A 17,074-nucleotide genomic window follows, 5' to 3' on the forward strand; every position below is an offset into this window, starting at 1 on the left:
ATGATACTGAATGGAATAGTTGGAAAGTGAAATTTTGATACTAAATGAAATAGTTGAAAGTGAAGATATGATACTGAATGGAATAGTTTGAAGAGAGAGGATATGATACTGAATGGAATATTTTGAAATTGAAGATATGATATTGAATGGAATAGTTGGGAAGTAAAGACATAATATTGAATATAATAATTGAAAAGTGAAGATATGATAGTTAATGGAATAGTTGGAAAGTGAAGACATGATACTGAATGGAATAGTTGGAAAGTGAAGATATGATACTGAATGGAATAGTTTAAAAGCAAAGATTCGAGTAAATTTCCTTAATTTTTTGATATGGTTTTTGTTATCGAATTACTTTCTTTTTTTACTGAAACAATTTGAATTTTAAAATGTTTGAAAAGCTCATAGTCAAACCAGTTGTTGATGTGTTAATGGTTGGATTAAAGGAATTAGCACTACCAGCTATTGGATGCAAATAATGAATAACACATAAAAGCATACAAGTGTCCTTTCGTATATAATCTGGTTATTATTATATGTGTTTCGTTAAATGTGGGTGTTTGGATAGATAGTAACTCGTATATGAAATACTTCTATTGTTTCGCAACAAAATTAGAAAGTAAAACTGTTTTCTGAAACTTGTAGAAATTGTTTAAAGTTTACGTTCATGTATGCAGCTCCTTCTGTATTACTTGTATTTATTGTAATATTTAATATACACCTTGTGTCAAGAACCATCAGTATTCTTCTGGGTTTACCTGTTCGTTTGTTTTTTGAATTTCACGCAAAACTACACGAGGGCTATCTGCTCTAGCCGTCCCTAATTTAGCAGTGTAAGATTAGAGGGAAGGTAGCTAGTCATCACCACCCACCACGAACTCTTGGGCTACTCTTTTATCAACGAATAGTGGGATTGACTATCACAATATAAAGTCCCCACGGTTGAAATGGCGAACATCTTTGGTGTGACGGAGATCAAAACTATTGGAAAATTCACATATTTTGCTCAGTGATTTTAGTTTGTATTTGATGACGTTCATTTAATTTAATGGAACTTGTGTCTTTTCGTTATCTTATTGATATTAATTTATCTTTATCTTAAATTAAGTGTTTGTATATCTCTTTCTAAAGTTCCTCTTTTATTTTAAGCCCTAGTAATTATTAACCTTTCGCTCATTCTTGTCCATGAATTCATTATTTATTTTAATTCACCAGAGTTCATTTGTTATATCTTTAACTTTTTCTTTTTTCTGCTGTTTTTAATCAGTTCTTTTGTTTGTTTGTAGTTTAGCACAAAGCTACACAATAAACTAACTGTACTTTGCTCATCACAGGTATCAAACCTCGAGTTCTAGTACTAAAACACTGCAGATATATCGCTGTGCCACGAGGAACACTTAATAATTATTCTATTTATCTTCCTTAGCTTCATGTTTCACTCTAAGTCAAATTTATCTCGCTGTCTTATTTCTGAGTGTATGTTAGAATTCTACCCATAAATCTACAATTATTCTCAGAAATCACAGTTCTCTGTATTATGTTTTGCAAATACCTAACTAAGTTGCTTGTTATAAAATCACGTGTTATGAGTTACAACGCTCTTTCTTTTTTCATATTGTATTGCATATTGCAATATTTTGGGGCTCAAATTAAAAATAATCCTACATCCCCTTCTCATGCCTTAAAATATCTTTGTGGTTGCAGAATTTTTACTTTTGTATAATCTTATGATGCAGAAGAAACACGTGGATAAAAGTTCTTGTTCTGCAGTCTTGGGACAGTGGAAAAAAACAATGCAAACATGCCTGAGCTTTATGTGGTCACATGAGTATATGTGACGTATTTTTATGAAACATTTAGAACCAGATGTATTGAACCTTAACAAATTTAAGCTTTTTAATAAAAACGCAGACACGAACTTCGTGTTAATCACATAGAGTTTCACAAAAAAAGCTATAGTGATGACGTATGTGTTGCTATAGCAACCTTGTGATGCAGAAAACCTCAATGTGACGATTTAAGGGGAAATACGCGTTTACTGAAAGAGAAAGTGTGGACATGTATCTTTCAGTAAAACAGTTGATTAACGAGCTACCGTTGATAAGTTACACATTTATTAATCAATGTCTGGATAAATAATTATCTTCAAGTTAAGTAAATGTAAGAGAATAATGTAAAAGAATATAGTAATTACTTGGAACTGTCCGAAAATAAAATAAAAAACGTATCATCGCAAAGTCGTGTTTACAAACTCGTATGACCAAACAATGCACAAAACAGTGGCTGTGCTGACGTAGAAACGTTAGTTATTTAATAATGCTCCGTGTCTATAGTGGAGTCCAAGAAAAAGTTAGCCAGAAACAAACAAAAAAGTTTTTATGAAGAGAAACGAACACAGCTGCAGAGACTTAAGAAAACTGCTCATTAACGAAACTCGGTAATGTTTACTTTTGGAGCCGAGAATGACATTATGAGGTATTATTTCTGAAACGTAAAGGAATACAATTTTGAAAATAGGAAAATAATTTTTAACTTTACAAATGTGAAATTAACAGTGATAAATAGGTCATATGTAGACGTATTTCTTAGACATCAAAGAAACAAGTCAATTTAGTCATTATCAAATCTTAGAAAACTCACTTTTAAAATGAGTTTCTAGTAACCTTTGGAAAAGCCGATAGCAAAATATATACATGTATTTGTGTACCTGTGAAAGAGAAATTTGTTAAAGAAGTAAATCAATAAAGTTTGTCGTTAAATCGATGAAAGCATGTCAATCAAAGCTTCCCTCAGGTACGTTTGTTCTCCCTAAATTATTCTTGTATTATGACATTCTTGGCTGTATTACATAGCTTATATTAGATGAACTCTACAGAGAAAGATCTAACTTCTTTCGCTATGTTAAAGCACTGTCTGTAGCAGTGGTTTAAGAAATAGAAACTCGAAATAAAAATTTGTTTTGCCCAGCTTGAAGTCCTCATTCCGACATGAATCGTAACGAACATTTCTGGTAAGCTTTGGGATATCATTACAGAAACATTGAGAATCAAACTTTGAACTCCTATGCCTATCTAGTCGCAGCTTTATATAAGAGCCCAGTTTGCAATTAACGCCAGGTTTCAGTGGCGAAACATGGCACCCCCCTTTTGAAAGTATGTAATATGGAGTATATTAATTTAATTATATTAGTTTTGTCGATACTGAAGTAATTCTCTAATTTTACTAGTTTAGGAAATTTTTACCTGAGTTTACTATAAAAATTGTTTATTAATAAGAAAACACTGTTTGTTTGTTTATTTGTTCATAAATAAGCACAAAGCCACACAGAAGGTTGTTTGTGCTGTACTCAAAACGGGTATCAAAACCATATTTTTAGATTTATAAGCCTTCAGACTTACCGCTATACCACTGGATGAAAGAAAATATTTAACATATTTTTGTTTAATTGTGCACAAACGTTATGAAGTGTCATAAATCTTGAATCTTCAAACTATTATTGTACAATATGCCCCTGGTGGTTTAGGTATGTACCACAAAAATATCACACAAGTTTTTATTTTTCTTTAGGGATTGTGCACATGACTTCAAATATAGATAAATTTTTCAGTTGTGGCTCTTTGATTGAACTCATATAGAGTAAACGTGTATAAAAAAGACTTCATTCGCCGTTATATTAAACAAATCTGCCATGGTTTTAATGTCTTAAATTTTTACATGTTCTACGTCTAATTCTTGTAAGATGAATCCAAAAACGATAACGAATTTTCTCCATCATGTACAGATCTTTCACAAAACATCATGTGCACTTTTACATAAGTGAATAATTTTCACTGAAATCGAGTAACGTTTTGTCATGCTTATATTGTTGACAATCACTGGCTATAAATTTTTCCGGACCAATCGCGACGTGAGCGTCTTATCTATAGCTCTAGAACTCACGAGAAAATACACCATTAGTATATAAACGGTTAACAGGTATACATGACGCATCATTTCTGGATAGTATTTGTTTGTGCGTGCACTTTGACATTATTTTTTCTTTTCAATATATTTGTTGTTATGGGAATATGAGTTGTGTAAATAACCCAAACATAATTTTTTATATTTATTTTTAATTTATTGTAAAGAATTTATCAAAAAAGTGTATTACGCATATTTTGGAATAAAAACTGGAAACCAAGACAAATCTTGGGCACTGCACAATGTTTGAATCTTTTGCATCAAAGAGTTGAGACAATGGACTAAAGATAAGAAAAAGTATTTGCCTTTTGGAGTTCCAATGGCCTAGCGTAAGACTAAACATTTTTGCTCATGTAACATGCTAGGTTACAACATTCGATATATAAAATTTCTTATCTGGACCTTCATTGTGCAGTAATACCTGTTGCTGATGGAACTGATGTTTCTGTAACTACTCCATTAGAGACAATTTTATCTCATTCTAAATCTGATGTCAATAGAAGTAATGACAGGAATTGTTTTCAACCTGAAACATTTGGTAAACCACAACTTTTCACACAAGATAAACTTAATAATTTTTGAGATATTTGGGTCTTCCAAAAGATTCTTCAGAAAATTTGGGGTCCAGACTTTGAGTTAAGAACTTACTTTCTCCAGCAACGTCATTTTACAAATACAGAAATGGGGAAAAGAGTTTATACCATGCTTTTCGCAAGAAGGTTCATTAATTTATTGCATCAATGTTGCTGAATTAATACCAATGATAAAAATTGCAGTCTATAAACCAAGTTAGTTATGACTGTTCATCGATTCCTCCAAAAGAGGTTTAAAAGGTGTCCTCTTTCACAATGGTAACATATATGTATCTGTTACTATTGCTCATTCGTTTCACTTAAAAAAAATGTACGAAAATCTCGAATATCTTAATAAGATCAAATACAAGTAACATGGTTGGCTACTTTGTGGCGACTTAAACATTTTTTGTATGTTGTTGGCTCAACAATCCGATTATACAAAGACTCCGTGTTTTTTGTGTGAACGGGACAGAAGAACACAAAATCAGTAATGACCACGTAGAGTCAGCCTGATACCAGGATCGAAAAACATTGAACGTAAAGGTTTGATTGGCACAAAGAAATCCTATTACCTCTACTTTACATAAAACTTGGCTTGATGAAGCAGTTTTTAAAGGCCTTAGATAAGTATGACGATTGTTTCAAGTATGTATGTGAGCAATTCTCAACTCTTTCAGAAGAAAAGCTTTAAAAAGGGATTTTTGTTATGTCTCAGTTTAGAAAATTCACTTTGGATGGACAGTTCGAAATGACAACGAGGAAAGCTAAAAAATAAGCGTGGATTACGTTTAAAGACGTTATTGACAAACTAATAAGAAAAGAAACAAAGATTGAAATTATGAAGATATTGTAAATAACATGCTTGATAAATTCAAAGAGTTTGGTTGCATTATGTGTTTGAAAGTTCATCTTTTGCACTCATATATTGACTATTTTGTTGAAAATCTTGGTGCCGTCAATAAAGAACAAGAGGAAATGTTTCTTTGAGATTAAAGAGCAAGAGGAAATGTTTCTTTGAGATTAAAGAACAAGAGGAAATGTTTCTTTGAGATTAAAGAGCAAGAGGAAATGTTTCTTTGAGATTAAAAACAAGAGAAAATGTTTCTTTGAGATTAAAGAACAAGAGGAAATGTTTCTTTAAGATTAAAGAACAAGGGAAATGTTTCTTTAAGATATCAGGCAAAGAGGAACATCAGCATGATGGCTGATTACTGCTGGTCATTGAAACAAGATTCTTCAGACGCAATACATAAAAAAAAAGACTACAGCACTTAGTTGTGAGAATAAAAGACGTAGATTTTAGAAACAAATCAGGATGAATGAGGATTTGTTTAACATTAATGTTTTCCTTTTCCTTTAGCTTCTTTTGTATTTTTGTTAACAAATGTTCATTATAGGTAAATTGTTTGTTTTGAATTTCGCGCAAAACTACTCGAGGGCTCTCTGCGCTAGCCGTCCCTAATTTAGAGTAAGACTAGAGGAAGGCAACTAGTCATCACTACCCACCTCCACCATTTGGGCTACTCTTTTACCAATGAATAGTGGGATTGACCGCTGCATTATAACGCCCCCACGCCTGAAAGGGCGAGCATGTTTAGGATTCGAGCATGTGAGGGGGATTCGAACCCGCGACCCTCAGATTATGAGTCGAGTGCCTTAATTACCTGGCCATGCTGGGCGTCATTGTGGTAAAAGAAATAATAATTTGATCTAATTAAGAGAGTTATTTGCGATTTATAACTGATTTTATCTTGTAGAAAAAAATAGTAATTTCAAAATGTGCATAGCTGAGTTAAGGAAAACGTGTTATTAAAACCAAAACGACATTTATGAAGTTTAAATGTTTAGATGTGTGTTACTGATTTTGTAAATGACATGCTATTTACTTCTTTCCGTAAAGCTACACTTTAGACTGTCTTTATGCTGTCGACCGCGAGAAATCGAATTCCTTATTTTAACGTTAAAAGTCCCGGAAAATTATAGCTGACCTATTGAAGGAATTATCAAAATGCAAAAACGTCAATTTTGGTTTATTTTGTACAAACCACTATTGCTGTATGTTACAGTCAGAAAGTACTTCTTACGTAAAATTGTTTTAAAATACTCATAATCTTTCCTGTTAGATTTTGAGTTTACTTCATGGTATATTTTAAAGAATTTCAAATTGATATAATTATCACTGGATCGTATGATATCTTCGTCAGTTTATTAGCTCTGGACAGGTTTGTGTCCTAATATAATAGATTTTGATTTTTATATATATTGTTTTCAAGACCCTATGATTATTATTTTCTGTTGAAACTGTCTAATTATTCACTTTCATAACTTTTTATCCAGTTAATGTGTTTATTTACACAATTTTCAGAAAGCTATTGTAAATGCACTCATAATGATTTAATGTTATATTTTTATTAAAATATTTTGCAACTATTAAAATCGGTTTATATTTATCTTTATGAATACTGATACTAACAAATTATCATTTCTCTAAAAATACAAATTTACTAATATCTGATTTATGTCTTAACCAGTTAACTTATATCTCTACAGCTTTCATCCTGTCTATATAATTGGTATATATATAGTTTTTCGTGTTCATTCTTTGTATTCAATGATCAGAAAACTGTGTCGTTAAAATTCTCACGCTTTTAATATAATTCTTGCACTCATCGTAATTAACTCTTTCGCGACGGGCACGGTATAATATACACATTTGCAGCGGAATTTTCATAATTAACATTTTTGACAAAGCTTGCTATAAATGTAGCTTATTAAAATGTTCATGAATTTCAAATTGGTTCAAACTTTTCTAGTCACTAATGCCAGGAGCACAAGCAATAATGTCTTGGTTAATTCTCTTCACAACAGATGGCAGTAGCAGTAACAGCGATATTCTCTACGCTATCAGAAGGTCATTCACCGACCAAAGACTTGCGAGACTATGTTTATATATGTATATGTGTGTTTGTACTATAACTCTGCATTTATTATATGTATCTCAACAAAATATTTTGTAAACATTAGAAGTATGTTGCACACACATAGGGGTTGTTTTAATCTTTTAATATCTAATTTCTTTTATGTATTTACTGCACTATTTTAAACACTAATAATCGCGACAATAACGCATTAAACAGTCCTCTGGTGGGACAGCGGTAAGTTTATAGATTTCGCCACTTTGAATAACAAAGATTTACGTCTTTAACGAACTGGGAGATCGGTTGATTAGTAGACCAGTTAGGTATTCTAAACTTGATTTTAAGTAAGCTGGTTTGGATGTCTATAGGTTTTTACTACAATGTTCCTTTTCAAAGCTATGTAACAAAGTAATTTAATTGTAATAATATAATATCCTTTAACTAGTTGCAAAATATATTATATAAATTATTTATGAAACCTTTAATGCAAGATTTTTATACATGACAATCCTTATGACTCCATTCGGACTTATTTGATCTGTTTATCGTCCAACATGCATGCCTTTCATTGTACTGTTAGAAAGCAAGTATAATGCGATTCACAGGATCTAAGTTGCTATAAAATGTTTTTCAAGTGAATCAGTAAACGACCTGACGATATTAGTTCTTGTTGTTAACAAAATCACAAAGATAAATCATTTAGCAGCTTCGATGTCAATAATTATTAAACCATTCTGATAGTCTCATCTGACTCTATGATTTGTATGATTGCTTGCTATGATTTGCATAATTACTCAATAACGATAAATATATTCAAATGACGCAGTTTTAAGCTAATGCACTGTAATCGGTACCTACCTCTGTCACTATTGTGCATATAATTTGTTTTTGTCATTCTATGGAATGGACAACAAAACCAAAATAGCGTCATCGGAGGAAAATTTATATTTATGAAATTTTTAATATACTTGCCTATTTAATATATTATTGCTTCATTAAAACCATTCAAACAAATAACATTATTGCAAAACTATCGAACGTTTTTCTGTACAATGTCAAATAAAATGTATAATTGTTCTCTTTGCGAGTGTTATTATAAGAAACAAGGTTGTACGTATTTTCTGTGTTTTAGTCAACTGTATCATAAACTACCATTATGGGCAAAATTCTTTACTGTACAGGTATATGAGTACCAGAACTTTTGTAGAAGATTTCACCCCTGATTCAAGGTTAATATAATGATTTAATAACAACTGAAAACTTTACATCTAGTTTGGTGATAAGATGCACTTTTCGTGTAAAACAGAATAGTTTACTAGCATACACTGTTCATATGGTATTATACTATTTACCATCTACCACCAATATTTCATACATACATACATACACACACACACAAACATATATATATATATATTTGTATTACGATAAATTTCTGATCATTCGTCAGTGTACTGCTTCTTGGGTAAATTTCTGGAGCATTTGGTGTAATGACATTAATAAGGACAGGAAGTTAAGTGACATAGTTATTCAAAAAATTTTCCTTCAGTGTTCTTCACAAAAGCAGGAAATCTGGAACAGAAAAACTTTTAAAAAATGAAACAGGCTCCAAAACAGCATTAAAGCATGTGTAGAGTGGTAATGTGTCTGTTTGTTACAAATTGCGCATAAAACTACTTGAAGTATATATGTGCTAACCGTCCCTAATTTTGAATTGATAGACTCGAATTAAGGTAGCTAATCAACACCACCAACTACCATTTCCTGGGCTAATATTTACCAACGAATAGTGTAATTAACTTTCACATGTTTTAACGCCCACAGTTGAAAAAGCGAGCATTTTTCGGGTGAAATTTACAGAACCTGCGACCCTCAACTTATGAAGAATGTGTTATCGATAGACAAATGTTGAAAGAATTTCGTTTTCTGATCATCACAAAAGTATAATAAACCGAAGAGATCCCATTCATTATTTTGTTCTTAAAAACTAAAGTACACAATGGACCAGCTGTTCCGTGTTTACTACACAGACAGAACCAGAATTTTAACATTATTAACTTTATCTCTAAGTAACTGATGGAAAGGGTCGTAAAAGATAGAGCTAATTTATACGATATTGAAATTAAATTATATGAAAAAGTACATAGCTGTGATCAAAAATTAAAGATTTTGGATGTACAGAAAAATCACTGCAGTTTATTGAATCATTTAAGTAATCAGGGAGTCATATTTCACTTAGTAACGTGAAATAAGCGTAATTTTATAAAAGATGGCTAAATGCACTTTTACTTTAAAAAGGCTGATACGGTTTATGAAAAATCACTGGTATAGTTTATGAAAAGTGGTTGAATATAATTTTAAACAAGAGTACGAAATGTTTACCGCCAATTATTGTGTTTTACTGAAATATTTGTCAATAATGTTGATATAGAGATTATTAATATTCATAAAACCTAATTAATCATGTTCATTATTCAGCAACTTAGATGTAAAAAGTACATATTATAAATTACATATAATATATATTAATACATAAAATTTAAATTAGCTAAGAGAAAAGTATAAAAATAAAAGGCTGCATGTGGGCAGATGAACATCTTCAAATAGTCTAAAATTTGCGCGACTGTCAAAAGGGATTTTACACGATTTATCGTAAACATGTTATTTTTCACCTCATACGCGTTGGTATATTTAAGATAGCGACATCTAGAGGTAAGTCTTCATCCTATAATATTTCCACTAATGTTTTTCTGAAGCTGTATTTATAAACTCGCCAGAATTAAGCATACATAACGCTGGTTTTAAAATGGTTCTATTTTCTTGTTTTCTGAAAGTTACTCGTGCTATATAAGTATATTATACGTACTTGTCACGATGACAAGTAAACATGCGCTAGTACGGAGGTGTTTTGAAACCAATAATAATCTTCATATGACTGGTGTAGGCAGCTCAACCCACATCTTTTTTTATTGTTTTATTTTTTACTGTTACCGAATGACTTAACCCAATCTGGTGTAATCATAGTATAAACGGCCAACGACTACAACATACTTTTATACTGTAAGTATTTTTGTACAACGAATATATTACACTGAGTTTTGTCCCTCTACGTTATTAATATAAGTTATTTCAAAGAAAGACAATTTGTTTGTTTTGGAATTTCGCACAAAGCTACTCGAGGGCTATCTGTGCTAGCCGTCCCTAATTTTGCAGTGTAAGACTAGAGGGAAGGCAGCTAGTCATCACCACCCACCGCCAACTCTTGGGCTACTCTTTTACCAACGAATAGTGGGATTGACTGTAACATTATACGCCCCCACGGCTGGGAGGGCGAGCAAGTTTAGCGCGACGCGGGCGCGAACCCGCGACCCTCGGATTACGAGTCGCACGCCTTACGCGCTTGGCCATGCCGGGCCAAAAGAAAGACAATCACCAGACATAAGCCTAAATTAGTTTCATTGACTTTATATCTTTTAGAGTTAAACGTTAAAGCGTTTTATTTTCTCTAAAATATCGATAAGAGCACAGACACGACTACAACACGATGTTTTTATACTGTATTTTAGCAAGACGGATATATAACACTGAGTTTTGTTCCTCTACATTATTGATAGGAGTTGTTTCAAAAAGAGACGCCTTCTAGACATAGGCCTAAATAAGTTTCATTGTGTTCATATCTTTTAAGAGTTAAACGACAAAGTGTTTTGTTATTTTGTTGTTGTTGTTTTTTCAAATAATGTAAAACATCCATAAGGCACTTAACTGTGGGTAATTTTAAATCAAATTATGCTAAATTAATAAGATATATGCTATATGTGTGAAACACTAAATGTGTATTAGAATATTCTCGTAACCGAGCATATCGATTTTAAAGCAATGTGGTATTTTTAAACTGGTAGAAAAACTGAAGGCGGTGAATGAACACACTTTACAAGCGAAGTAACGTTTAAAGCGAATGACTACTAACCGTAACGTGTGTTATCAGAGCAGATGTTACTACTTAATATCAATAATTAAATATTATGAAGGTTATTGGTTTTGAAGATTACGATATGTTCGCAGTTAATGATCCAGATGAACAAATTAGTAATATCGTACAAAACAAAACTGTTTCTCTTATTGATTCCTATCATTTTTAGGGATGACTGCAGAGTTTCAAAGCTTTACATGTCTGACCTGTGGTCATCTGAATCACTGTTCGCGGTGAGGATTAAGCGATGTACCCCACCTTGCCTTCCGTAAGTTTTTGTTTTTACAATTTTGGTATTTTATTATTATTATCAGAGTGTTAGATTATATTTCACTATTTTCATGCATTGATACTTTTCGTTATTAAAATTTCAACTGTAACCAGATTACATTTACTGGTATTACAACTTTTACTTTGCCAAAAAGCAGCCACGTGTAGGGGAGAGTATAAATCCTTCATTGTGATAAACACTGTATATATTTTTATCTTTCATAATTTACAGATATGGTCTTATTTCACTATCACTAAGATGTTATTTTCAGTATTATAGAATTTTGCTAATGTTTCTTCTTTATTTCATTGTTACTGGTATATCTGATAGTTCAGTCTGAAACACTAAGAATGTCCTTATCTACTATATAATCAAATAAAACTTTTTATTTCATATATCTCTTCTTATATTTATCATTTTTATATTGTACGCTCCTGATTTTTTGTTTATATATTTCTCTTTTTTATCTTATTGTGTACTTTCTGCCGCATTTCTCTTTTGCTTTCTTTATATCTAGTTTAATTATATTGTCTCTCATTCTATTTGTTTGTTTGGAATTTCGCGCAAAGATACACGAGGGCTACCTGCGCTAGCAGTGTAAGACTACAAGGAAGGCAACTAGTCATTACCACCCACTGCCAACTCTTAGGCTACTCTTACCAATGAATAGTAGGATTGACCGTCACATTATAATGCCTAACGGCTGAAAGGGCGAGTATATTTGGTGCGACAGGGATTTGATCCCTCGATCCTCAGATTACGAGTCGAGCGTCTTAACCACCTGACCATGCTGGGCGTTTGATTCTGTCTTATTATTTTTATCTTCTTATCTCTCTTTCCTATTCTTTTTGTTTTGTATCCTTCTATTAGTTATGAAACATTTTGAAACAACCCAGTTTTTCTTACCTACTCTGATACAATTTATGTACTGTGTCACTTGACTTTACGTAATATTTTAAGGTATGTAAGTATTATCCATTCATAATTTGAAATGAAAATACTTTAACACTTGAAACTATTTTTATCACACAGAAAAAGATTTGAGAAGCCATCTTCAGATATTCAACCATAAATATAGTAAAATGTAATTTTACGCTAGATTGAAGTTCTTTAAATCTCATAGTAATTCCCTAGTATCCACAATTAGTGACGTCATAACCTTTAAAAAAAAGGACGTGTGGTTTTTACAACTATTTTACGTCACAGAGCTGCTCTCTAATAGCTACAAGGTCTCGACAGATGTTTGACGTCACTTTATTGTCTGACAGAGTTAACTGGTGTTCATGGTCATTCGGTACCACAGTAATGCCATTTGGTTGTTACAGTAATGGATTATAGAAGAATTTGTTCTTGATTACAAAGTTTTGGCTTTTCTAGAGATCCCCAGGTAGCGGTTAACATTTGTTCTGGTGTACCATTGCCAGTTCTCGTTAAAGAAATAATAAGTTATTATTAAATAAGATATGCAAGATATTTAAATAGGATGAAACGAAAGGTACCCAAATATAAAAAGAAAAGTTATTAGTGAAGGAAAATTAAAGACACTCTGATAACCAAAATGGTAAGGTGTGTAGATGTATAGCTACTAATTAATACAGTAATAGTAAGTAATCAAAGGAGAATGGTTAGACCTTCGTGAGATAAAATAAAATGAATCAGTATTATTTAAATAATATTATAAGATGAAGCTAGCAGTATTTAATGAGTAATTTTATAAATTGTCTATGAAATCGTGGTCACAAATTGTGTATCACTATTATGAAGGCAGTCATTAAAATAGTCCTCGCTCGTTGTGTTTAGTCCACCGCTAGGACAGCGGTAAATTTACGGATTTACAACGCTAAAATCAGGAGTTCGTTTTTCTTTGGTAGACACAGCAGATAGCCTGGTGTGGCTTTGCTATAAGCAAACACACACACATACATTGTGTATGTTATTAGTATTATAACACAACTAATAGGACAACGGAGACACTTTTGTTGTGTGAAAGTATTTTTCACAATAGACAAAGAATAAAAATTCCCTTCACCACAAAACCACTTCCAAATTAAACATCAATGATTTATCTTTTAATGTCAAGTTTCATTAAGTTGTCTTGGTTTGATTTCTTAGGTTGTTTTTTTTATTCGAGAGAAATTAAGTCTAGATAATACCATATTTATCACAACATAACTGATAGATGTTCGATTTATAAGTCATCATGTTAAATGAATAATGGAAGTTTCGTCAATAACTTATGACGTTAACTGATAAATGTTACATTTATAAATCGTTTACATTTATTAAATAAATTTGAAGTCTACATTTTATCGGATCTAAGTCCGGATTTCTGTCGCAATGTGATGTATGGGAATATTATGGCCTGTATCTGCTTTAGTGATGTACATTTTTAATTTTCTTTGGTAATTTAGTTTCTGTGCTGTAAAATACCACAAGAAAATAGGAAAGAGAAATGCCATCAGTATTTATTATGGAGTTTCATTAAAACGAATGTGCACACTGTCATTTCCTCGATTTCATGGAGTTAAAGAGTTCCGAGGAATGCTTCTAGTAAAAAGAATGACATTTTTTTGGATGTAGAAGTTTTTACAACCGAGATTGGGAGTTTATAAGCCGAGGTAACAAATGTATGGAAGAGATGTCGAGTATTGGGGAAGTCCTCTCCTGAATATAGAACTTTCACTGATTCTTTTTTTATAGACCGTGATGTTGGTCGCCTTGCAACCATCGACTCAGGGAAATTTGCTTATGTCTTGCGCACCCAACCCAAGAGTAATTTGAACGACTGTAGTGTACCAGAAAGATTTGGCGCTTGGCAAGCTCAAAACTGCATGGAATAGTCAATGTCAAACTTCCAGAAAGATGCTGGCCACAGCCAGTAGCCCCACCTCTAGTCAAGACCACCAGTAAATAATAGACAGTATAAATTTGCCACTGGTGGATGATTTCTGTTAGTCAGAGTTGTCTTCCTGACAAGCGAGGTAACGGGCATCACAGGTGAATTTCATGATCCATGATGTGAGTTACATTTCAGGACAGAAAGGTTTTCTGTAACAATGACTTCAAATAGCAACACTTGGTGTTATGTAGAGCTGTATGATGAACCATTGTATATAGTTCATCACGCTGCACCAGGAACTGGCCACCCTTTGATACTAGATACATCATTTGCATCTCCTTCTAATATCTGTTGGGATTACACGAGATAGACTTTTGCCTGACATACAAGACTCTATGAGTAAGACCAAATAGATCATGCTCCTAATGTTAAAGGGAACATCAAGGGGAGAAACTGGATCAATTCCTTATGTGTTTCAGATAGGTCACTGCCTGGAATGGATGGTCTAAGGGGCAGGCTGTGCACTGCCTGGTCCTGAACACAGACAGTTCAGTCATTAACACTATTGAACTCCTGGATGAGAAGCAGCAAAATGACTGGAAAACTGTCGTGTTTGAGCCAGTGGAAAATCAGCCAATTGAATGAGCTGAACTCAAGGTTCATAAAATAATCAGCAATGGTGGAATGGTCACCTGCATGAATAATGTGTGCCAACTACACATGACAAAAATTCCTGCAATGGCCTCTGCATACCTGGAAGATATCTTATTAACAAGTTTATTAAGATACTTTTTTAAAATACACCACCACTCTCATTGGATTGTACCAATCACGTCAGGCTTTGAAGTGGTCACATCGGAGAGGTGGAAGCCTGTAGTAGTAAGTGCAGAGTAATTTCCATCGATGTGCTTCCACAAGTGTATACTACACCAATTTAGAAGACTAACAAAAAGTCACAGAATAAAAATATGAGAAATCACACTAGTTTTCAGTAATTGTGTAAGACTATAAAGGTCCTGTCACGGAGTACACCCCACAACAGAATATGTGGTGCCACAACAAGAGTACGTACTACCACAAAGTCCACCCACATGGTACTTTCCGTAGTTACAGCCGATGCCTCTGCCTAGACTTTATCCAGAATGTGTGGAGAGAAGCATCCGGTTTGTTTGTGAAGGAACTGTTGTACTTTGCAGCATAGTAAAGACAGCAGAGTTATTGGCACCAGTTGACAAGCTAACTAACAGATTCTCACCAACACTTTGCCAATTGGCAAATTAGGCAGGGATGTCTATACTAATAATCAGTTTAGTATATCTGGGATGATCAGCAACAAGCAGTAGATGCCGTGGAAAATACTTCAAAAACTAACCGAACCCAAGAAGATCCAGAAGAATATACATTACTGTAAACTCCAAAGCATCACTAATAAAAAGATCTAGAGAGATTTCTTAGGATAAATTGAGTGTATGACTTTCTCCCAAGTAATCTGAGGTGAATACAAACTGTCCATCTTAGAGTATATTATAATGCACAAGTACCATTCCTAGGAGATGGTAGCTTAATGGATGGAGGCCTGGGCCCTCTACACTCATCCATCGATATTTGAAAACAGTTTATTGAAACTGAGCTAACCTGGAGAGGGTTTGATCAAACCAAGGTATTCACAACCACCAATCCAAAAACAATGGCGGCACTAGAAGCTCTGCAGTATGGTTAAATGAGCAGAGGGGGGCTTCAACCACCTTCTAAAGTAAGTGATTATTTTGTATATGGTTCATTTATTAAAATATTGTATATTTTGTACTATATTTTGATTTAGATATTTTCTGCCTTCTGCACGCATGAATGCATTAGTAAAAAAAGGGCCTAACTTTTATTTTATTTTTTAAATTTATGTGTGTAAATAGTCGGATTTTTATTTAGTTTTAGTACCAATGTATCCAGAGTCTTTCACACATGTTTATATTTTAACCCTCTCACATCAGATAAATCAAAGTGCACATTCATGACCTTTCACAGTGTTACATTCAAAATTTTATTAAACTACCTTATTACTAATACATGCGAATAAATTTGACGTAAACACGTACTTAATAAATTAACTCTTAATGTCACAGAAGTTTTAAATTCTTAATTTTGCAAGGAAATATTTATAAATTTTCAATCTCCTCTAGTAAGAGAATCATTACATTTATTCTCTAGGCCTACCTTCCTCTCTAGCTGGCCCCGCATAGCTAAGTGGTTAGGGCGCTCGAATCGTAATATGAGGATCGCTGGTTCGAATCACCATCACAATAAAAAATGCTCGCCTTTTCAGCCGAAAGGCCTTATAACGTTAGGATTAATCCCACTACTCGTTGGTAAAAGAATAGCCCAAGAGTTGGCGGTGGGTGATGGTGACTAGTTACTTTTCCTCTAGTCTTACACTTTTAAATTAGGGACGACTAGCGCAGATAGCTCTCGTGTAAACTCTGCACAAAACTTCAAAACAAACATATATCCTTTCTAATTTATTTAGCAGCCCACTTCGAAGTACGG

At 33.1% G+C, this 17,074-nt stretch overlaps 1 protein-coding gene across 8 annotated transcripts in view; it reads left to right on the forward strand.

Annotated features, from left to right (window-relative positions):
* Window positions 1-17,074, forward strand: part of LOC143249578 (uncharacterized) — a 73,789-nt gene that overhangs the window by 29,430 nt on the left and 27,285 nt on the right. For 4 of the 8 annotated variants that reach the window (XM_076499685.1, XM_076499684.1, XM_076499690.1 and 1 more), the window contains exon 2: window positions 11,593-11,691. In XM_076499685.1, the coding sequence (XP_076355800.1) occupies window positions 11,593-11,691 (99 nt within the window). Of the gene's footprint in view, window positions 1-10,457; window positions 10,514-11,592; window positions 11,692-17,074 lie in introns of those variants that run through there. The other 4 variants (XM_076499687.1, XM_076499689.1, XM_076499686.1 and 1 more) reach the window with 2 other exon arrangements.

The sequence above is a fragment of the Tachypleus tridentatus genome, chromosome 4 (assembly GCF_004210375.1).
Source record: "Tachypleus tridentatus isolate NWPU-2018 chromosome 4, ASM421037v1, whole genome shotgun sequence".
In the NCBI taxonomy this organism is placed as follows: domain Eukaryota; kingdom Metazoa; phylum Arthropoda; class Merostomata; order Xiphosura; family Limulidae; genus Tachypleus; species Tachypleus tridentatus.